The sequence below is a fragment of the Salmo salar genome, chromosome ssa01 (genome assembly GCF_905237065.1).
Source record: "Salmo salar chromosome ssa01, Ssal_v3.1, whole genome shotgun sequence".
Classification (NCBI taxonomy): domain Eukaryota; kingdom Metazoa; phylum Chordata; class Actinopteri; order Salmoniformes; family Salmonidae; genus Salmo; species Salmo salar.
In genome coordinates this window covers 142,870,875-142,894,992 of record NC_059442.1, presented here as the reverse complement: position 1 = coordinate 142,894,992, position 24,118 = coordinate 142,870,875, and the positions used below count along the sequence as shown (strand labels likewise).

Here is a 24,118-nt window from a genome sequence, read left to right as displayed (position 1 = left end):
ACATGAGCTGCATGTTGTTTTCTTGGTGAACTACGCTACACGTGACCCACCTTGTCCAATCATCAATCGACAACCGTCCATACTGGGCGCGCGAATTCCACTGAAAGACTGCTAGCACATCTTCAAAGTTTAAAGTCAGCATCATGGCTTCTGCGGGCAAGAAAAAACGAATAAGTAACGTAACGAACACACAACCTTCAAATAATGGAGCAGGTTCGTCCTCTGGTACCGTTGGAGATGGCCAGGTGTCTGGATTTGTCGAAGGATCCATAATTCGCATCACAATGCAAAACTTCCTGTAAGTCAACTCAACTGTAACATGTTTCCAAACACGCTAGCTAGGTAGCTAGCTAGCAAAAAGCTAGCTAGCTATTACGGCGTGATAGCAATTTACGTTAGATAGCAGCGTCTATGAATGGGGGTACTATGTGCTAACTAACGTTACCTTTAGCGCCAATTGACTCGTATCTTCTGGCCGTGAGAGTCGTAGATCCCCGACGCCCGCGCTAATTAAACGCGTTAACACGCATTGCTTACGGTATGTTTCATATCGTCGAGAAATCATTTCCCCAAAAAACAAAGTTACAGGGTTAGGGTTCCGACACGGCCATATTTCCATGTTAAAGCTCCTGTTTACGGAAAATAGGTCGGAAGATAGTTGACAACCTGTTTGACGCGACGATGGTGTTGTCGAATTCAAATCTCTAACGTTAATATCTAAACCGATATGACACTAATATCGATACATAAGCAAATCAACTTGTTGTTAGTTACACAACACACGTTTTCGTAATGAGCCGTCCATTACCGAGAACCTCACCGGATTTTAACAGGGTCGTTAACAATTGAATTTTTAAATCGTGGTATTTGTTGCGCCTTCCTAGCTCAAATTCTAGACGTCGGATTAAAAGGAGACTAGAGTAGGCTGGGCACGACATTTTTAACAAAGCGTTCTTTTATACTAGTTCATTGCATCTGCCATGGAGCCCAGTTTCATAATATTACCGTAATGTCCCAACTGCTTGCCGTAGTTTCGAAGTAATCGCGAAAAAGCAGGCCATATTTTAGGATATTTTTCACCCTGTCAACTCTTATTAGTTCTATTGAGCGCGGTGGCACCAACACTCATTCCGAACATTCTATTCCGAGACAATTGTTCTGCGTCACAATGCCGGTTTCGCTATTGTTAACAATTACATTTACCCACATAAACCTTGAAGCTTTACCTCAGGTAACTATAAAGTGGAACTGACAGCATTTTGCAGCTTTTAATCTTATTAAAATCTCTTCATCTACTCCCCCAGGAAGAATATTACACTTTAAAAAGCGACAGTCATTTTCAGACATTTTTGGAATATTTGGTAATTTTGTATACTAAGGCATTTGTGAAAATTCTATAGCAATATAGAGTGGGAAAGCAACCTTGCGTTTGGCCAATTAATAGACACTGCCATAAATAAAAATATCTGTCTTGGCCAGGACTGATCAGAGCTGCAGTAGGCCTTTATGCAAACAAGCTATTTGCCACACAGGCCTGCCATCATTCACTTTGAAGTGGACTGTGTGTTTACAGGCAGTTGCAACAATGTGACTTTAGATCATTAGAAAGCATTCGCCAAAATACACAATGTATTTCTGCCGATCTGTCAATACCATGGGAGTCCTCTTACATTTGTGAACTTTAGTCCTATTGATCAAACAACCATGAAAAGGTAGGCTCTCTCCCTCAGTTATGCACATCAACAAGATAAGTAACTAATGCTAGCCAGAGCAAGATGTGATGATTAACTCTAACAAAGGAACATTAGCTAAACCCTCTCAATTTTTTGCAGCTAGTTGGCCAGCAAAATTTCACTGATAAACAATGGGGATTTCTAGCCTACTCGTCCTTCTGCAGCTTGCCTGCCAATGCATCCTTGTCCCAACCAACCACCGAAGCTGATTGGTTAAAGTTCAAGCTAGCCACTTCCAGACACAAATGAGCGAACACCTCACTCTGACCATTTTACCTGCCCTAGCAGAGCTGGTTAGCTAGGCTGTTTACATCTTATCTAGAGCGTTCATGACTAATATTTTTTGTGCCTACGTTTACTGACACCAGTCATATTCAGCGGGTGTTGCACGTTTGTAAATTCATATGTTATTCTGCGCTCTGGCACACTCAGACAAGAGTGCTCTGAAATCGGAGTAGATAGCCAGAGTGAATTTGTGAAGGCAAGAGATATGCTAATTGGATAATGTTCAAGTTCTTGCTTGCTAACCAAATGACACCTGCATCTTGCTGTGTTTAGCCACCAAAAAATATGAGGGGGGGGAAATTCTGTCACTCACCCCAGTCCTCCAATTACATGATATCCTCGTAGCAGCTAGCTATCTAGCTAACGTTAGGCTCTGTGTTTTTAGCTTGCTACATAAATGGGTGCGCTAGCCTATTAGCAACGTTATGACTGACTTGTGATCATTACCCTTGCTAGTTTGATTGTATTGACATTCCCAGCCTTAGTTACATCTGTCAGTTTTTGTCCAAAATATCGAGTCATTGACACTGAAACGGTGCATCCCGAATGGAGGCAGTAAACAATGTACCAGGCCAGCTGTGATATACAACCTGCTAGTAATATTTTCCTTGACTACTAACAAATGTATTTGAGTTACACTACATTGCAAACCGGATGCATGTTTTGGATTTGTTTTTATATTGTACAGGCTTTTTTCTTTTCACCCTGCCATTTAGGTTAGTATTGTGGAGTAGCTACAACGTTGAGCCATCCTCAGTTTTCTTCTATCACATCCATTGAACTCTGTAACTGTTTTACAGTCACCATTGATCTCGTGGTGAAATCCCTGAGCAGTTTCCTTCCTCTCTGGCAACTGAGTTAGGAACGATGCCTGTATCTTTCTAGTGACTGGGTATATTGATACACCATCCAAAGTGTAATTAATAACTTTACCATGTTCAAAGGGATATTCAATGTCTGCTTTTATATTTATTTTACCCATCTACCAATAGGTGCCCTTCCTTACGATGCATTGGAAAACCTTCCTGGTCTTTGTGGTTTAATCTGTGTTTGTAATTTACTGCTCGACGGAGGGACCTTACAGATAATTGTCTTTATGGTACAGAGATGACATTTACGTCATTTAGCAGACGTTCTTACCCAGAGCGACTTACAAATTGGTGCATTCACCTTATGATAACCAGTGGAACAACCACTTTACAGTAGTACATCTAGAAGGATTACTTTATCCTATCCCAGGTATTCCTTAAAGAGGTGGGGTTTCAGGTGTCTCCGGAAGGTGGTGATTGACTCCGCTGTCCTGGCGTCGTGCGGGAAATGGTTCCACGGTTGGGGTGCCAGAGCAGCGAACTGTTTTGACTGGGCTGAGCGGGAACTGTGCTTCCGCAGAGGTAGGGAGGCGAGCAGGCCAGAGGTGGATGAACGCAGTGCCCTTCTTTGGGTGTAGGGACTGATCAGAGCCTGAAGGTACGGAGGTGAACTTATTTAGGCTTGCCATAAAAGGGGTTGAATACTTATTGACTCGACATTTATGCTTTTCATTTTTAATTCATTAAAAACAATTCAACTTTGACATTATGGGGTTTGGTGTGTAGGCCAGTGACACTAAATCTAAATTTTAAATTCAGGCTGTACCACAACAAAATGTGGAAAAAGGGGTATGAATACTTTCTGAAGGCGCTGTGTGTGTATACTTTTGGTCATGTAGTGTATGTGGACACCTGCTCATCGGACATCTTATTCTAAAATCATGGGCAATAATATAGCAGCAAGGGGGGGACCAACTCTATAACAGCCTTCCAAGAAGAGTGGAGGCTTTCTTTCCACTAGATGTTGGAACATTGCTGCTTGGACTTGCTTCCATTCAGCCAGAAGCATTCGTGAGGTTGGGCAATTAGGGACATTGTCATGCTGAAACAGGAAAGGGCCTTCCCCAAACTGTTGCAACAGTTAGAAGCACAGGATTGTCTAGAATGTCATTGTATGCTGTAGCGTTAAGATTTCACTTCACTGGAACAAAGGGCCCTATACCGAACCATGAAAAACAGTCTTAGACCGTTATTCCTCCTCCACCAAACTTTACAGTTGGCACTATACATTGGGGCAAGTAGCATTCTCCTGGCATCCACCAAACCCAGATTAGTCCGTTAGACTGCTAAAGAACGTGTTTCCACTGCTCCAGAGTCCAATGGCGGTGAGCTTTACACCACTCCAGCCAACGCTTAGCATTCCGCATGTTGGTCTTAGGCTGCTCGGCAATGGAAACCCATTTCATGAAGCTCCCAACGAACAGTTCTTGTGCTGTCGTTGCTTCCAGAGGAAGTTTGGAACTCTGTAGTAAGTGTTGTAACTAGTGGTGCAACTGCTCACAAAACTCACGTTAAGGATCGCATCCCGATTTTAAGTAACGGATCGGATCATTTTTTTCAGGATCATCAAAGAAAAAAGGGGGACAACTTTTGCATTCCATTTATTACTTAAAGAACACTTAAAGCAAGGAACTTTAAAGTGTTTCAGTAAAATCTTAAAATAAAATATTCAATACTCAATTGTTAAATTAAAGTGCAATATGAGGCATGATACCTTCTTCCTTTGAACAATAATGAATGAAAAAATTGCCTGTCAACATCATCCAAAAAAAGTAAAGTAAGCAAAGCAGACCTGAGCTTAACTTCAAATTATTTTTCAAAAAGATGAGGATGTCTACATTTTCTGGGGAGAGTGTAGAGCCCCTTTGCAATCACTATGTCCCCTGCTGTGGAGAACACCCTCTCGCTAGGATCTGAAGTGCCAGGCACAGCCAGGTAGCGTCTTTGCCATCATGACAATGTTAGGGTATTTACACTCATTGCTTTTCCACCATGCCAGTGGATCACCATCCACTGGAATGCCGCTTGCTGCCTTGTAGGATGCCACCTCCTCTTTGATGGTGTTGGCAAACATCTTGCCTGTGTTCTTGCTTGCAAAGGTCTCCCCGAAAAGCCCCTTCATGGCCAAATTATTTTGTGGATAATGATGCCTCTGATTCGGCTCCTGTCGGCTCTGTGGCTTGACCCTGCAGAAAAAATGACTCGCTCTATTAAACTATTTATTGTCATATTTCATAGAACTATAATTGTGGCAATAACATTTTATAAAAGCCATTATTATTCCAAATCCAAAATGGGTGACTAATAGCATAGACTAAGATTAGACTGCAGTATATTTATTATTTAAGTAATTCACTTTTATTTTTTTACCTCGGTGGCCACAATCTCAGTGGTGAGATCACTGTATGTCCTCCGGTGTAGGGCAGGGTCTAGGTGAGACAGGGACTTGAACCTTGGATCCAGTGCAGTACATCTATGAAGGTAGTCCTGTACATTAGGGGGTATCTGGGGTTCAGGTCCTCTCTAATGGTAGCCTTGACATCTCTAGTGATGGTGCTGTCTTCCTCACTTGGGACCATGGATTGTAGAATCCTTGTTTTCAGAGGTTAGGATCATGGACACAGATGGTGCAGTTTCAGTGCTCAATTTGGATATTTTCCTGTTCATAAAGCTCTGGCACGATCTTCATACTGAGGTGGGTGCGCGAGGGGATTTCCTAGCGTGGCTCAAGCACTTTCACCATATTTTTAAACCCTTTGTTTTCCACAACAGAGCCTCATGTCTGCAGCATAAAACATCCCGATTAGATTTGGTGATGTCTTCAGTCTGATCTGATTCTGCAGCAAAGGGCTGCTGAAATGCTGCGGTGAGAAGTTGTTGTCTCTTGGCTGAGTTGGCTCCCATCACTGACACACCAGGGTGATGATGCTTTAAATGAGTGTCCATGCTCGATGTATTTCCATGATTTATACGGCTTTCTTGTGGCGCAATGCCTACACGCCGTAATGGTGTTTGTCTACCACCCTTCTTCCGTCATGTTTGACAGGGAAGCCAAAATGCTCCCATACATGAGACTTAAATGAAGCAGGAGGCTTTTCCATTTCTTCAGCTCCTCCACCTTTTTTTCTTAGCTTTTTGCAATGCGAGCAGGATTGATTCGGTGGGATTCAACATGCCCCTTTCACGTGAACAGTAAACAACTGCTTTTTAAAAACAATCAAATCAGGCTTCAGAGTAAAACACAGCACGCATCTGTCTTGTGTGTCTTTTCACTGCAACTCTGCATCGGGATTTAGGGAATTGTTACTTTAAAAAAGTAACAGCGGCAGTAAAACTATTTCACACTATGATGGTTAAACTTTGCAATTGATCCGCGGTTCACATGCGTGCCGAACCGTGTGGGGTGATCCGTACGGATCAACATCGGTCCGTTACACCACTAGTTGTAACTGAGGACAGACTATATTTACGTGCCTCAGCACTTGGCGGTCCCATTCTCTGAGCTTGTGTGGCCGATCCATTGTTGCTCCTAGACTTTCCACTTCACAATAACAGCACTTACAGTTGACCAGGGCAGCTCTAGCAGGGTAGAAATGTGATGAACTGACTTGTTGGAAAGGTGGCATCATATGGCGGTGCCACGTTGAAAGTTACGGAGCTCTTCAGTACGGCTATTCTACTGCCAATGTTTTGTCTATGGAGATTGCGTGGCTGTGCACAATTTAATACACCTGTCAGCAATGGGTGTGGCTGAAATAGCCGAATCCATAAGTTTGAAGTGGTGTCTACATACTTTTGGCCATGTATTGTGTGCGTGTATATACCAGTAAAGCCTGTAGCCATGGTATACTGGCCATATACCACACCTCCTCGGGCCTTATTGCTTAATTATCCCTCTGAAGAGTATGAATTAGGCTGTTTTGAGAAGGATTTGAATCCTAAGCAACTACACATAGTTAGAAGTACAATACCAACATAGCTACTGTAGTAGGTCAAAGCTGTGTGCTGGAAAATCTTGTTAGAGCATTGGTGGAATTGGCATGGTGGTGCTCGTTGTCGTGACTTTTAACATTAATCTGAAGACTTATCTAATCAACTATGGATAATTGTTACCCTTTTATTTTTTTTATTAATCAGGTAAAAATTAACTAATTAGAATCTGGGGCAACACGAGAGCGGTTCTTTAGTTACCGTCTCCCAGATGATTTATTAAACTCAAAGGTATTTTACCTATCACATCTATAAACAGTCAACTTATTTATCATAACCTCGTATCATATCATTCTGAAAAGTCGTAACCTTGCATCTGCAAAAACCGGAGCCTTACTTATGATTCAGTAGTACACATTGGTTTAATTATTTATTTACTAGCTAACTAAATGGTAACACAAGATTAACATACACACTTAATACGTTAACAGGTCCCTAGCGGACTGATGACAATATGGCTGCTTGTTACAAAAGACATGGAGAGGGCGAGACACTTAACTTTGGTACATTTTAGAAACTACCCTCACTTACAGCACTCCTATACTTTACACACGAACCGCCGCCCACTTGGAGTAAGAAATCATGAATGTATTTACGTGAAAATTAGAGGTCGATCGATTGTGATTTTTTTTCAACGCTGATACCGATTTATTGGAGGGCCAAAAAAAAAGCCGCTGCCGATTTTAAATCAGCCGTTTTTTTATTTTATTTTTGTTTTTTTAATTATTTGTAATAATGACAATTACAACAATACTGACTGAACACTTATTTTAACTTAATACAATACATCAATAAAATCAATTTGGCCTCAAATAAATAATGAAACATGTTCAATTTGGTTTAAATAATGCAAAAACAAAGTGTTGGAGAAGAAAGTAAAATTGCAATATGTGCCATGTAAGAAAGCTAACGTTTAAGTTCCTTGCTCAGAGCATGAGAACATATGAAATCTGGTGGTTCCTTTTAACATGAGTCTTCAATATTCCCAGGTAAGAAGTTTTAGGTTGTAGTTATTATGGGAATTATAGGACTATTTCTCTCTATACGATTTGTATTTCATATACCTTTGACTATTGTATGTTCTTATAGGCACTTTAGTATTGCCAGTGTAACAGTATAGCTTCCGTTCCTCTCCTCGCTCCTACCTGTGCTCGAACCAGGAACACATCGACAACAGCCACCCTCGAAGCAGAGTTACCCATGCAGAGCAAGGGGAAAAACTACTCCAAGTCTCAGAGCGAGTGACGTTTGAAACGCTATTAGCGCGCACCCGGGCTAACTAGCTAGCCATTTCACATCGGTTACACGAGCCCAATCTTGGGAGTTGACAGGCTTGAAGTCATAAACAGCAAAATGCATTGCGAAGGGCTGCTGGCAAACGCACAAAAGTGCTGTTTGAATGAACGCTTACGAGCCTGCTGCTGCCTACCATCGCTCAGTCAGACTGCTCTATCAAATCATAGACTTAATTATAACATAATAACACACAGAAATACGAGCCTTAGGTCATTAATATGGTCGAATTCCAGAAACTATCATCTCGAAAACAAATCGTTTTTCCTGTCAGTGAAATATGGAACCGTTCCGTATTTTATCTAGCGGGTGGCATCCCTAAGTCTAAATATTCCTGTTACATTGCACAACCTTCAATGTTATGTCATAATTACGTAAAATTCTGGCAAATTAGTTCGCAACGAGCCAGGCGGCCCAAACTGTTGCATATACCCTGACTCTGCGTGCAATGAACGCAAAATGACACAATTTCACCTGGTTAATATTGCCTGCTAACCTGGATTTCTTTTAGCTAAATATGCAGGTTTAAAAATATATACTTCTGTGTATTGATTTTAAGAAAGGCATTGATGTCTATGGTTAGGTACAATCGTGCAACGATTGTGCTTTTTTCGCAAATGCGCTTTTGTTAAATCATCCCCCGTTTGGCGAAGTCGGCTGTCTTTGTTAGGAAGAAATAGTCTTCACAGTAAGCAACGAGCCAGGCGGCTCAAACTGCTGCATATACCCTGACTCTGTTTGCAAGAGAAGTGACACATTTTCCCTAGTTAAAAGAAATTCATGTTAGCAGGCAATATTCCTCTAAATATGCAGGTTTAAAAATATATACTTGTGTATCGATGTTTATGGTTGGAGCAACGTGTACCTAAGCGATTATATGCAACGCAGGACAGGCTAGATAAACTAGTAATATCATCAACCATGTGTAGTTGACTAGTGATTATGATTGATTGATTGTTTTTGTATAAGATAAGTTTAATGCTAGCTAGCAACTTACCTTGGCTTCTTACTGCATTCGCGTAACAGGCAGGCTCCTCGTGGAGTGCAATGTAAAGCAGGTGGTTAGAGCGTTGGACTAGTTAACCGTAAGGTTGCAAGATTGAATCCCCGAGCTGATAAGGTAAAAATCTGTTGTTCTGCCCCTGAACAAAGCAGTTAACCCACCGTTCCTAGGCCGTCATTGAAAATAAGAATGCGTTCTTAACTGACTTGTCTAGTTAAATAAAGATTTTTTAAAACATTTTTAAAATAATAATAAATTTCATAAATCGGCGTCCAAAAATACATATTGTTATGAAAACTTGAAATTGGCCATTCCGATTAATCGGTCGACCTCTAGTGGAAAATGCCTTGGTTCGCTGTGTATCTCTCTGAACCGTGCCACCTCTCTGAACCACCTCTCTGAACCGGGCTCTTGATTGTCCAAAAGGGGTCCCCACCCGTCTTCTACTGTTCTCCTCTGCAGTCGTCCGGTGACTTGTCGTGTAGTCCTGAACAGAACTAGAGTTTATTCTACTTAGATTCGCTCCTGACGCTTCTTTTGAAGGTAGGCAGGCCAGCCTGGGCTGATGAGAGTAGCGGAAATACGATGGTTTGAAAAGAGCAGTAGAATGGTCCCCGTGGGTGAGAGGGGGTCTGGATGAAGTTATTTATTGCAAAGCTGATCTGATCTATTTGCATCCTCACAGGACAGTCATGACATCGTGAATTTCCTTTTCTTGGCTTCAGACCAATTCCTATTCTCACTTTAAAAGTATTTTATTTTATTAGCGATCTGCCTGTCACTGTGTAAACGGAAGACTGACACCACAAACCTGTTGTCACTGCAAAATCGGTCTGTGCTATCCGGAACCCTTGACGTATATCCAATATAACTTTACCTTGGTGCAGAACTACTGGCTCTCTAAAGTCGGGTAAATAAGAGTGTCCTGTTGTTTTGTCTCATTTTGAGCAGCTTATTCAACGTTCGGACTTGTATGGAACATATACACGATTTTGCAGACATTAGTTTCGGGCTGTATAAACCAATTCATGATATATTGCAGCCTGATTAATCAGACTAGCTAGCTGGGAGATGTTACTGTTTTGCAGAGACGCCTACTTGGACATGGACAACCGAGTCAAAGATTATAATAAATAATCTGTGACCAAGTCTTGTAACCATCTAGCTAGGTAGCTAAATGTTGCTGAATTTGCATGTGTCCGACAGAGGATGTTGTATTGTTGCCAAGGCTAGTTAAAAATCTTGGTTGTGAGGTGTCCTGTTCTTTCAACCAATCGATTGGTCAAAATGTTGAACCTTATTTCTCCATATATAGACACACCCTGTGTTTGAATAAAATCAACTACAGATGCACTGAGCTTGTCTGATGGTTTAAGCACGCTGTTTGATTAAATAATTAAGACACACAAATGACTGAAGAAAGAACCCGATGGTTACACTGTGTTAAAATAAATGACAGCGAGTGCCTGTGTGACTGGTGCAAGTTCTCTCCTCCCTACTGCAGCGAAAAGGCACCACAGCAAGTGTTTATTGCCCGTGCTGAAGCAACATAATTTCAGCCATTTAGTTTCTTACTTATTTCTGACTAATGTTCTGTTACCGAAATCCCTATTTTGTTTAGGAAAACCTTCCCAGCCCTTGCTCTCTTTACATGAAACATGTAAGCATCGCATGCATGTGACCAATAGGGCCTGACCTATAGCCTATCATAATCACATAAATAAATTGGTTATAACAAACTCCGAACACAGTAACACGTGACAGCAAAATGGATACGGAGGATGTGGAAACTTGAAACTGGCAAATGTTTACTGGTTGCTCAAGAGGAAAAGGAGAAGTCAGATCTGTGGAAGACATTTGCCTTAGTTGTGGAAACTACTGGAGACCAAGAAAAAGGAGGGTATATGAGCAAGCAATGCGTGAGTATTGTGTGCCAAACAGTTGCTGTTAGATTACAGTATAATTTTTTGGGGGACCATTTGGAACAGTAAACAACACCAATAAGTGTACCAGAGAGTCTGTTCTAATGGGGGGAAAATATATCAAAATCCTTTATTACAGCAGGCTAAAAACAGTTGCATGCATTCGTGAATTGCAGTTTATTTGTTTAGGCTAATTATTCAAAGTGACCTTATTTTTGAAACTGAAACGCTTGATTGCATTTCAAAGCATGAATGTGTCGTGTGATGGCATGAACAAATGATTTATTGATACAGTAGTGTGTGTATATGTGTGTGTGTGTGTGTGTGTATGTATGTATGTATATATATACATACACATATGTATGTGTATATATGTGGATGTATATATACATACACACACATATATATGTATGTATGTATGTATATATATATATGTATACAGCTACTCTTCCTCGGGTCCACATGTGACAAACGGGTGCTGTTAGATTACAATATTATTTTTCTTCCTGTTTGGATCAGTGTAAACAACACTAAATATGTAATACCAGTCTGTTCGAATGAGAAATTGTGAAGCCTTAATCACAGCATAGCAAAGATTAAAAACAGCCGACTGTAAAATTGCTTTATCCAACATTTTGCCGTTGCGTGACGCTCGGCGCACATGGAATCAGTAGGCTATTAAACAGGCACCCAAAGCAAGATCTGTCTTATTTCTGTAGATACAGTACCAGTCAAAAGTTTGGACACCTACTCATTCCAGTGTTTTTCATTTTTACTATTTTCTACATTGTAGAATAATAATGAAGACATCAAAACTATGAAATAACACACATGGAATCAGGTAGTAACCAAAAAATCGCTAAACAAATTAAATTGTTTTATATTTGAGATTCTTTGCCTTGATGACAGCTTTACACACTCTTGGCATTCTATCAACCAGCTTCAGGAGGTAGTCACTTGGAATCCATTTCAATTAACAGGTGTGCCTTGTTAAGTTCATTTGTGGAATTTCTTTCCTTAATGTGTTTGAGCCAATCAGTTGTGTGACATGGTAGGGTTGGTATACAGAAGATAGCCCTATTTGGTAAAAGACCAAGTCCATATTATGTCAAGAGCAGCTCAAATAAGCAAAGAGAAATGACAGTTCATTACTTTAAGGCATGAAGGTCAGTTAATCCGGAAAATGTCAAGAACTTTCTGGAAGTGCTGTCGCAAAAACCATCAAACGCTATGATGAAACTGGCTGTCATGAGGAACGCCACAGGAAAAGAAGACCCAGAGTTACCTCAGCTGCAGAGGATAAGTTCATTACAGTTACCAGCCTCAGAAATTGCAGCCCAAATAAGTGCTTCAGAGTTCAAGTAGCACACATCTCAACATCAACTGTTCAGAGGAGACTGCGTGAATCAGGCCTTCATGGTTGAATTGCTGCAAAGAAACCACTACTAAAGGACACCAATAAGAAGAGACTTGCTTGGGCCAAGAAACATGAGCAATGGGTATTATATCGGTGGAAATCTGTCCTTTTGGTGCAAGTCCAAATTTGAGATTTTTGTTTCCAACCGCCGTGTCTTTGTGAGATGCAGAGTAGGTGAACTGACGATCTCTACATGTGTGGTTCCCACTGTGGAGGAGGAGGTGTGGGGTGCTTTGCTGGTTACACTGTCAGTAATTTGATTTAGAATTCACGGCACACTTAACCAGCATGGCTACCACAGCATTCTGTAGCGATACGCCATCCCATCTGGTTTGCGCTTAGTGGTACTATCATTTGTTTTTCAACAGGACAATAACCCAAAACACACCTCCAGGCTGTGTAAGGGTTATTTGACCAAGAATGAGAGTGATGGAGTGCTGCATCAGATGACCTGGCCTCCACAATCACCTGACCTCAACCCAATTGAGATGGTTTGGGATTAGTTGGACCACAGAGTGAAGGAGAAGCAGCCAACAAGTGCTCAGCATATGTGGGAACTCCTTCAAGACTTGGAAAAGCATTCCAGGTGCGGCTGGTTGAGGGAATGTGAAGAGTGCAAAGCTGTCATCAAGGCAAAGAGTGGCTGCTTTGAAGAAGCTAAAATATTTTGATTTGTTTAATACTTTTTTCGTTACGACATTATTCCATATGTGTTATTTCATAGTTTTGATGTCTTCACTATTCTACAATGTAGAACATAGTAAAAATAAAGAAAAACCCTTGAATGAGTAGGTGTCTACTTTTGACTGGTAATATATATGGATGATTTATAAAGCCAGGCACATTAAGAGTTTTGCTATTGATTATAGACCTAATTAAGTTGGTTTCTTTGCCTCGTCTCTGCTGCTGTTGCACCACCCCATTGTTCTCAATCCCAATATGCTGGTTAACTTTGCTATTATGCACATAGCAACATAGGAAAGGCGACAATTCTACAGTGACCATATCCAATGTGTGAGAGCTTATTTGTTATAAAATAATATCTGATTGATTAGTGTTGCACCATTATTTTTACATAATTGAACCATATACAATGTCTAAGTGATGGACTGTGCCATCCCCGTGGCCTCCGCAATGGATTAGTCCACTGAGACGGGTGTGAAATATTTAGACTGCTCGACTAAAGAAAGGCTGTTGGTCAACCGAGATATCGACCAGTCAACTAAATGAAGTCAGCCCTACTAGCTAACATTGGCTAATAAAGTTGCTGTACTTAAGTTAAGCTGACACACTCCCCTCTACTTCCCCCACAGGACCTACGACCACTCCATAGTTTACCCTGGACCAAACCTAAACATGATTGTGGGGGCCAATGGAACTGGCAAGTCCAGTATTGTCTGTGCCATATGTCTGGGTCTGGCAGGAAAGACTGCCATCCTGGGCAGAGGGGACAAGGTAGTTGGCTATTTATTAATAAGTGTCCTAGCTAGCTACACTTAGGATATGTTGTCAAGAGCATGAAACTTTCCTTTGAATGATTTCATTATTGCATATATGGCACACTATATTGACTTGTATTTTTAGTTTTTCTTTTTTTTTTATTGGACAGAACTTATTTTACCTTGGATATATTCTGACTAGGTTGGGCTGTATGTGAAGCGTGGATGCAACAAAGGATCGGTTGAGATTGAACTGTAAGTTTGTTTTAGATTATTCAGAAATGCCAACATGGATTCCCTCTGTCTTTGTATAAAAACATTGAGGGAACCCTACCTGTGTTTTCAGGCACAAGGCCAAGGGGAACCTGGTGATCAATAGAGAGATCCATGTGGAGAATAACCAGTCGACGTGGATGCTTAATGGGAAACACACCAGCCAGAAGACTGTGGAGGAGGAGGTGAAGGCTCTACAGATCCAAGTGAGCAACCTCTGCCAGTTTCTGCCACAGGTGAGTGTAAACTTGGAGGTTGTCTTCCTTGCTCATTTACTTGTTTTTTGTTGTTGTTTTTTTTACTCGATCCGCTCATGTCATACTTCAAATTCTCTGACCACCGTTTGTGCCCTGTGACTTTGCAGGAGAAGGTGGGTGAGTTTGCCAAGATGACCAAGGTTGAGCTGCTTGAGGCCACAGAGAAGTCAGTGGGACCTCCAGAGATGTATGAGTTCCACTGCGAGCTCAAGACCTTCCGCACCAAAGAGAGGGAACTGGAGGTGAGAACAGTTAGTTCTAGCTCTGGATAAATGAAGATGAGTTGTTTTTTCTTTTATAAAGAAGCTTTTGGCTCAGGGAGAGTAAGTTCTAAGGTAAGCTGTTTTGTTTGGTAGAATGTGTGCAAGGAGAAGGCCAGCGCCCTGGAGAAGTTCAAGCAAAGGAACGAACGGAACAAGCACGACGTGGAGCGCTACTATGAGAAGAAGAGACACCTGGACAACATCAAGATGCTGGAGAAGAAGAAACCCTGGGTGGTGAGTGGTCATAGAGAGATCATGTGACACATGGGTCATATTTATTAGTTCACACCAACGTAAACAGTTTATTCACTCTACAACAGGGGTTTCAAACCCATTCCATGTAGGGCCTAGTGTCTGCAGGTTTTAGTTTTTTCCTTTCAATGAAACCCTAGACAAACAGGTTAGGGGAGTTCCTTACTAATTAGTGACCTTAGTTCATCGATCAAGTACAAGGGAGGAGCGAAAACCTGCAGACACTCGGCCCTCCGTGGAATGAGTTTAACGCCTGTGCTTTACAATGTGGCGGAAACGGTTTGTTGCAAAACATTTTGCTACGGTGTGCACTTATGAATACAACCCTATAGTAATTTATAGCTTGTTAAAAGAGCCTGGACATGGATAGGTACTCCACCATTTAACCTGTTAGGGCTAGGGGGCAGTATTGACACGGCTGGATAAAAAAACATACCCGATTTAATCTGGTTACCACTCCTACCCAGTAACTAGAATATGCATATACTTATTACATATGGATAGAAAACACCCTAAATTTTCTAAAACTGTTTGAATGGTGTCTGTGAGTATAACAGAACTCATTTGGCAGGCAAAACCCTGAGACATTTTCTGACAGGAAGTGGATACCTGATGTGTTGTATTACCTTTAAACCTATCCCATTGAAAAACACAGGGGCTGAGGAATATTTTGGCACTTCCTATTGCTTCCACAAGATGTCACCAGCCTTTACAAAGTGTTTTGAGTCTTCTGGAGGGAGATCTGACCGAACAAGAGCCATGGAACGATGATGGCCCATTAGACACCTGGCGCGAGTTCATGTTGGGTACCCTCGTTCCAATACGTTATAAAAGAGTATGCATTCGTCCACCTTGAATATTATTCATGTTCTGGTTAAAAAAGGCCCTAATGATTTATGCTATACAACGTTTGACATGTTTGAACGAACGTAAATATATTTTTTCCCCTCGTTCATGACGAAGTCCGGCTGGCTTAGATCATGTGCTAACAAGACGGAGATTTTTGGACATAAATGATGAGCTTTTTTGAACAAAACTACATTCGTTATGGACCTGTGATACCTGGAAGTGACATCTGATGAAGAGAATCAAAGGTAATGGATTATTTACATAGTATTTTCGATTTTAGATCTCCCCAACATGACGTCTAGTCTGTATCGCAACGCGTATTTTTCTGGGCGCAGTGCTCAGATTATTGCAAAGTGTGATTTCCCAGTAAGGTTATTTTTAAATCTGGCAAGTTGATTGCGTTCAAGAGATGTAAATCTATAATTCTTTAAATGACAATATAATATTTTACCAATGTTTTCTAATTTTAATTATTTAATTTGTGACGCTGACTTGACTGCCGGTTATTGGAGGGAAACGATTTCCTCAACATCAATGCCATAGTAAAACGCTGTTTTTGGATATAAATATGAACTTGATAGAACTAAAAATGCATGCATTGTCTAACATAATGTCCTAGGAGTGTCATCTGATGGAGATTGTAAAAGGTTAGTGCATCATTTTAGCTGGTTTTATGGTTTTGGTGACCCTGTCTTTGAATTGACAAAACATTACACACAACTCTTGTAAATGTACTGTCCTAACATACTCTAAATTTATGCTTTCGCCGTAAAACCTTTTTGAAATCGTAAAACGTGGTTAGATTAAGGAGATGTTTATCTTTCAAAGGGTGTAAAATAGTTGTATGTTTGAAAAATTTGAATTTTGACATTTATTTGGATTCAAATTTGCCGCTCTTGAAATGCACCTGCTGTTGATGGAGTGCACCACGGGTGGCACGCTAGCGTCCCACCTAGCCCATAGAGGTTAAAAACAAAATGCATATGTAAGTATGTTATGTCAGCATTCATGTTAACAATCTTTGACAACCCTCTGTCCTTTCCAGGAGTATGAGACAGCCCGTAAGGAGCTGGAGGGGGTGAAGAAGTCAAGGGAGGACGCCAAGAAGCAGCTGAAAACCGTGAGGGAGTCCCAGGCCCCCATGCTAAAGAAGATCCAGCACATCGACAGTCAGCTGAGGCCCATCGAGAACCAGATGAAGGACAAGGTCAGAGACTGGCTTCCTGGGCTTTGTAACTGGGATGGATGGATGGAGGGAGAGGGAGGTCCATTTAGCTCCAGGGTCGCAGCTTATGCCTTTTGAGACTGGGCCCTGGGGAAAGAATGTGTTATATTTACTTGGTGGGTGATACTGCAAAGACATTTGGGAACCACGGTGTTGTCTAGCCTATAGACAACACAGTGTGGGGTGGCAGGTAGTCTAGTTGTTAGAGCGTTGGGCCAGTAACCGAAAGGTTGCTGGATCAAATCCCTGAGCTGACTGTTCTGCCCCTGAACAAGGCAGTTAGCTTACCAGGGAACAGTGGGTTGTCATTGTATAAAAGAATGTGTTCTTAACTGTCTTGCCTAGTTAAATAGACTGGTGGTGGTGATGCATCCTTGTTGTGTTCCAGACGGTCAGCATCAGGGAGGCCTCTCAGAAGTGTAAACAGAAACAGGACCAGCTGGACCGGAAGCACAGAGAGGTCTGGCACTTTTCTTCTTCTTCAAAATCTATCTATTTCTGCCTTATTGATACCAATGGAAATAGAATGATGTTTTAAAAATGAAATAAGTTTGATCCTCCCCTATCCCTCTAGATTGAGGATATCAAGCAGGCCTTCAGCCTGAAGCAGACGGAGGCGGCGGACCGCCAGAAGCGAATCAGCAACACCCGGCGCATGATTGACGACCTGAGGGCGGAGCTGGCCAACATAGGCGACCAATCAGACGTGACGCCGCAGATCAATGCGGTGAATGCGGAGCTGAGGCGCATCCAGGAAGAGAAAGCAAAGATGGAGGGAGAAAAGGCCGACATGCGTAGAGAGAAGGACAACTTGAACGGAGAGTGTAGACGTAAGACACACACCCACACACAGGGTCTGGGGAGTCCTGGGTCTCAAACTGTCTTGGCACAGAGGCTCACTGCACCATTTTAACCATGGTGGAGCGTTACATGTACCATTTGACTTAGCTTAATTCTTCTTGTTTCCTGTAGTGTTGAAGAACAGGCTGAGGAGTCTGGATGACATGATGAAAATCAAGGAGGAGAAGCTGAGAGGGCGCTCCAAGGACACCTACGCTGCCATCCAGTGGCTGAGGCAGAACAAACACATCTTCAGTGGCAATGTCTATGAACCTATGATGCTAGTGGTGAGAGCACGCTATAGGGATTGTCAACGCTATAGGGATAGTCAAGGCTATATGGGCCTAATTCTCTCCATATACTTTGAAGTGTCATTGTCAAGCACCCCTCCTACTTTTCTTTGTTGTTACGTGGAGACCTATCTGAACTTTGAAGTTTTCTTTGATACGTTATCAACTAACGCTTCATTCTACACCCCAATATCCTAAAATGGCCACAGTAGAGTACCACAGTATGAGCCTAGCAGTCCAAGGAAATGGTTCCAATTGTTTTTTCCACAATACATTTTTCCCATAGGGTATTTTAGAAACACTTAAAATAAGGCCTGTGTTTCATGCAGGCTTAGCCTGGTGTGATGTTTTGATAACTGGAAATCTCTCTTGGACAAGGGGACTTTTATCAATATATTCGCCAGTATTTACACCCCCCGAAAATGAAATGCTAATGTGGCTATCATAAAGATCTACAAATGCCATGATGACCTGGACAAGACTGCTGAATTGAGGCAACTATAAGAATCTCTAGATGACGTATTTGTTGGCTAAATGTAGTAATTAATACATTGGCTACATTTCTTTAAATGGACAATTCTGTGGAGTTTTTTTTTTTAATTGACACTACCTGTTAGCAAAGGTGTCAGCTAGATGTGATTTGCAGGGATTTGTAGTCTTGCATGATGTCTACTTTGATGCTAATTACCATTTTTGAATCTAAGTAAATAGAGCCAAATATATTGATTAGTAACCTTGACCGAGAGATTTCCATGGTTATCGAAACGTCTCGCCGTGGTAAGCCTGCATGAAACACAGCCCTTATTTTAAGTGTTTCTAAAATTCCCTATGTGAAAAATGATTGGAACCATTCCCCATTTGACTGCATTGTTTTAAGGGTATTACGACACCTCCACTGTGGGGCTCAATTCCTGGTGCTCTTTTTATTTGATTCGATTTTTTTCATTTTAATGAAAAGACTACTTGGTTCGAAGAACCGTATGTATGGCTGATATGTAAACATCATTTGAAAGCCCATATGTAGCCTTTGAAAGAAATGTTCTGCTCTTTTCAGATTAGTGTCCGCAACCCTCACCATGCCAAGTACGTGGAGAACCACATTCCATTCAATGACCTGCGAGCCTTTGTCTTCCAGAAGAGGGAAGACATGGAGAAGTTTATGATGGAGGTGAGGCGGACCTGCTGATAAAGAATAGGAAAAGTAATACTCAGTCATTGCACTGTATGTTATGATATAGGACCCTGAGTTTTTCTATGTGACCCACCTAACCAGGCCATAGTTATAGGCTCTAATTAAAGTAATAAGTGCGTCAGTAAGAGTTCTGATGATGGATTTGTCCTCAGGTGCGTGACAGCCAGAACCTGAGGGTGAATTCAGTCTTCGCTCCTGAGGAATCCTGCGCCACCCGGGCTCCCTCCCGACCCATCGAGTCTCTGAAGTGAGTAGTCCTCTCGTACTGTCAAAAGATGGAATGTAAATGTATCAACCCTATACCTAACCCTTTCAGTTGTATTGAATGTGTAAGATGCATTTTTGTCTTTTCTTGTCTGTAGGCGTTTTGGGTTCTTTGCGTACCTGCGAGAGCTCTTTGATGCTCCAGAAGAGGTTATGAGCTACCTCTGCAACCAGTACAAGGTGCACGACGTTCCCGTGGGAACGGACCAAACCAAAGCCATGATCAAGACGGTACGTTTTATACCCTAGAGTGCCTGAGAGGATGGAGAGTCATAAATGTCAACGAAATACTTCATTTTCATAGCTTATTTGATTTCTGAACAGACTGGAATCGAAAGTAAGCTGATCCAAACTCTAATCCTTCGACCATATGTCTCAGGTGATTGAGGAGCCCTACCTGAAGGTGCTTTACACAGCTGAGGAGAAGTACTCTCTGAAGAAGTCCTTTTACTCAGGCAAGACTAGCACCAGTAACTCTGCCGTGCGGCCCTCCCAGTACCTCACCATGGCCGTGGACGCCGAGGAGAAACGGCAGCTGGAGGAGCAGATCAGGGTGAGGCCAGAGACACCTGTCAAGCATTCACCACAGGCACCTCCCCCACTTGGAGAAAAAAGTTTCCAATAAGCGATGAATTTGAAACGACACCTTTACACTAGCAATAAACTACATTTGGTGTTTTACACCGGAGGGGAACTTTCCAAGAGTTTGACTTAACACCTTAGAGATATCAGACACTCATAGCCACACAATGATGTAAGTTGACATGCATAACCTGCAGTGATGTAGTAATAACCAGATGTTTAGCAAAGCACTGATATAACACTACAGCTTGGAAATGAAGTGTAACCGTTGGCTATGCATAGACGGCTGAAAAGAGCATGCAGGCCATCGATGTCCAGATGAGCGCCATGCAGGAACGTACTGCCAAGCTGGATCACTGTGACAATGAGCTACGGGCCCAGAAGAAGGGGCTCTCAGAGATGAAGGGTAAAAAGAGACAGTTGGAACAGAAGATCAGTACCAAGCAGGACAGGTGGGTGGCACACACACACACAGGCCGTGTCCGAATACCCATACTTATGTGGGGGGGATAACATTTAATATACTGAACAAAAATATAAATGCAAATCTAAATTTCAATGATTTTACTGAGTTACAGTTCATATAAGGAAATCAGTCAATTTAAATAAATTAGGCCCTAATCTATGGATTTCACATGACTGTCAGGTGCGCAGCCAATCAGAATGATTGTTTCAGAATTATATTTTATTACAGACAGATGCTCCCAGTTTCATTAGCTGTCGGGTGGCTTGTCTTAGACGATCCCGCCGGTGAAGAAGCTGGATGTGGAAGTCCTAGGCTGGGGTGGTTACACGTGGTCTGCTGCTGTTGTTTTCGCATCTTGCACACCATTTCCTCTTGTGTTTAGTCTTCGGCAGATGGAGCAGGGGGGCATTGACCTACAGAAGGCTGAGGAGGAGACCAAGGCCCAGATCTCAGCAGTCAACTCCCAGAAGGTGGCCATTGTGGCTGAGTTCATGGCCCACATGAAGGTACAGTCACAGGTTAATGCTGAAGGCTCCAGATACACAGAACCTGGGTGGTGTATACTGACTGCCTTAAGTCTCTCTTTATCATTCTCTCGCTTTTCCCTCTGTCTCTAGCTGAGGGCTAAGTTGAGTATGGAGAAGGTTTACATGGCTCTAGAGACCGTGGGCATGACAGCAGAGAAGACCAAGCTGGAGACTGACTGCAGGGAGGGCTCGGCTGAGCTCAGGGTCCTAGAGGTCAGGTCACGCTCGTGCACACGCATACAATTTCACACACTGTAAGTTGTAATCTGTACTCACTGTGTGTGTGTTTCTTCTTCTCCCCTCTCAGCAAGCGTGTGCCATGCTGGAGCAGCGCAAGGCCCGTCTGTTGGAGATGTGTAAGGGCCTGATGAGGAGGGCCAGGGAGATCTGCAACATGGACCCTGGGGAGAGTGCTGTACCCCCAGACCTACACACGGTCAGTATTGTACTGCACAACTCCACACGGAGTCCTCCATTCATTCTACCAGTTTTAATGCATTCATTAATTTGTGAATTTCTTCATTTGTGTTCTGTAGGCCTTCAGCCAGCTGCCCGACACTATGGATGAGATAGACGCCATGTTGAATGAGGAGAGGTCCAGGGCAGACTGCTTCACTGGCCTCAGTGAGAATGTAAGTCGGAAGGCTCCTCAAAGCGTGTGCACGTATTGATTCTGCCTCACCATGTAACACCCCCCCCCTTCTTCCCCAGGTGGTGGATGAGTACAACAGGAGAGAGCAGGAGATCAAGAACCTGGAGAAAGAGCTGGATGAGAAGAGCAATGCCCTGAAAACCTACAGACAGAACATATCAGAGGTACTCTAATGACGGATTAGTCCAGTGAATCAGTCTGTGCCAATTCTATCATTTCAATGCTTTAAAAAAAAATGTCCTTCTGAAAATGCCTAGCAAATCGGTGTTTGATAGTGCATGTTTGAATTCATTACGCCAATTCTGTTGCTAAATGGAAACCAATGGAACCAAGCGGGGAAGGACTTGAATTTATCCAAAAGAAACTCTTGTTTTTAAAACCTTCCGTTTTGCAATTGTTTGGACTAATGATTACACCCTAGGTTTGATGCCTTCTACAGGGATGTTTCCCTCCTGAAGACTTCTCTCTGTGTGTTTACAGGCAAAGGAGCGCTGGCTGAATCCTCTGAAGCAACTTGTAGAGCAGATCAATGATAAGTTCAGTGATTTCTTCCGCTCCATGCAGTGTGCCGGGGAGGTGGACCTGCATTCAGAGAACGAGGTAAGGCACGCCAAACACCTGGACTAAGGGGGAGGTGGACCTGCATTCAGAGAACGAGGTAAGGCACGCCAAACACCTGGACTAAGGGGGAGGTGCCAGAGTGTCTTAGATGTTTGTGGGAGCTCTAGTAGCAGTCACATAGGGTTGTCACCATACCAGTGTTAACTCGAAATGACACAACAACAAGGTTCCAGTTTAACAACGTTTACTAAACCGAATTAGCACACTACATGGTTGCCATTGCACTCAGGCCGGGTTCATCAACAACGAGACCCTGCCGCACTAATAACAGAGTGATAGCCCCGTAGTAACAGAAATAGGATACTTAACATGAACTTTAACAACCAGTATCGTGATACTCAGGGGTATCGTGGCAAAGAAACAAAACATGAAGTGGATTGAATTTCCTGAGGAAAACAGTCCTAATGTTGGAAACAAACAGCCATATGTTGTCACCCAGAATCACGTATCTTTTCCAAGATATAGCACACAATATTTTACATACAGTAGTTTATTTTTTTTAAGGACTAAATAGTTTAGTCTCCTTTCTTTCCCTTTTTGCCAAGGAAAATCCAGTATCATGACAACCCTAAAAGTAGTAAGTCTGTCTGTCTGTCTTACTGGTGTCTGCTCCCTGCAGGAGGAGTATGATAAATACGGGATCCGTATCCGGGTGAAATTCCGTAGCAGCACGCAGCTCCATGAGCTCACAGCACACCACCAGAGTGGAGGGGAGCGCAGTGTCTCCACAATGCTCTACCTCATGGCCCTGCAAGAGCTCAACCGCTGTCCCTTCCGAGTGGTGGACGAGATCAACCAGGTATGTAACACACCAACTGCTGCCTGGTTAAGTGGTAAAATCACATGCACATCCAGACTTCACACAGGCTTTATTTCTTCCTATTCTATCCAGGGTATGGACCCAGTCAATGAAAGGAGAGTCTTTGACATTGTTGTACGGACAGCCTGCAAGGAGACAACCTCCCAGTACTTCTTCATCACACCCAAGGTAAGTGTCACTGCAGAGGTGGTGACTTACTAGTGATTGTTGTGGGTTAATGTTTGTGTTTTTCTCCAGCTCCTTCAGAACCTCCAGTATGCAGATGAGATGACCGTCCTGTGTGTCCATAACGGACCTTACATGCTGCCTCCCAACAAATGGGACGAGAAGGCCTTCACCAGGCGCTGCGTCCGCCGCAAGGGCAAATAGTGAAATGACCAGTTCATCATTTTCTGAGCTCTCATTTTTGGTTTGACAGAAAAGATTTGTTGACACAATCATCATTTTTTGGGGGGGTTGTGTATTGTTCCCCCTACACATTTGCACAAATTATTTAGGGTTTTTATATACACTGTTTAAATAAATAGATACTTTGTAAATACTGTTCAATATGCATTGTTCAAATGTTTTCTTTGAGATTGGAATGACTCCAAGAATAGTTGCATGTCAATTGTAAAGATGCAAGTGCTGTTCTATTTTGGGTTGAGCAAATGAATAGTGGATTAAATGTTCTTGATGTGAAGCGGTCAGCAGGGCATGAGACTTATTTTTTTTAGCTAATGGTCTTTGCCTAGTTCTTAGGACATCATCAGTGTGAAATCAACAAGATTCCCCCCCTCCCATTCTATCAATGG

General features: G+C 42.3%; 1 protein-coding gene across 5 annotated transcripts; it reads left to right on the top strand.

Moving 5' to 3' along the window:
• The first annotated feature begins 62 nt into the window (after positions 1 to 62).
• smc5 (structural maintenance of chromosomes 5) lies at positions 63 to 24,013 on the top strand. 5 transcript variants are annotated; one of them, XM_014134992.2, is made up of 24 exons: positions 63 to 298; positions 13,826 to 13,967; positions 14,154 to 14,206; positions 14,298 to 14,460; positions 14,589 to 14,723; positions 14,838 to 14,978; positions 16,891 to 17,052; positions 17,459 to 17,530; positions 17,645 to 17,900; positions 18,043 to 18,197; positions 19,255 to 19,368; positions 19,545 to 19,639; positions 19,755 to 19,887; positions 20,036 to 20,209; positions 20,521 to 20,690; positions 21,087 to 21,210; positions 21,322 to 21,444; positions 21,539 to 21,667; positions 21,768 to 21,863; positions 21,943 to 22,047; positions 22,364 to 22,483; positions 23,124 to 23,303; positions 23,397 to 23,492; positions 23,562 to 24,013. In XM_014134992.2, exons 1-24 carry the CDS (start codon positions 144 to 146, stop codon positions 23,691 to 23,693), a joined length of 3,225 nt encoding a protein of 1,074 aa, XP_013990467.1. In that variant the 5' UTR covers positions 63 to 143; the 3' UTR covers positions 23,694 to 24,013. The 5 variants fall into 5 exon arrangements, 3 of the variants coding, with proteins under 3 accessions (XP_013990467.1, XP_045547389.1, XP_045547387.1); XM_045691433.1 differs by having other exon boundaries at positions 77 to 298; positions 14,122 to 14,206; XM_045691431.1 differs by lacking the exon at positions 63 to 298 and adding an exon at positions 10,843 to 11,092.
• The last annotated feature ends 105 nt before the right edge of the window (positions 24,014 to 24,118 follow it).

Bases quoted from the DNA above. Each gene is read 5' to 3' on its own strand.
- smc5 (XM_014134992.2), top strand. From the start codon at position 144: ATGGCTTCTGCGGGCAAGAAAAAACGAATAAGTAACGTAACGAACACA. The intron at 21,864-21,942 runs GTAAGTCGGAAG...CTTCTTCCCCAG, and splicing joins TCACTGGCCTCAGTGAGAAT to GTGGTGGATGAGTACAACAG. The intron at 23,493-23,561 runs GTAAGTGTCACT...GTTTTTCTCCAG, and splicing joins ACTTCTTCATCACACCCAAG to CTCCTTCAGAACCTCCAGTA.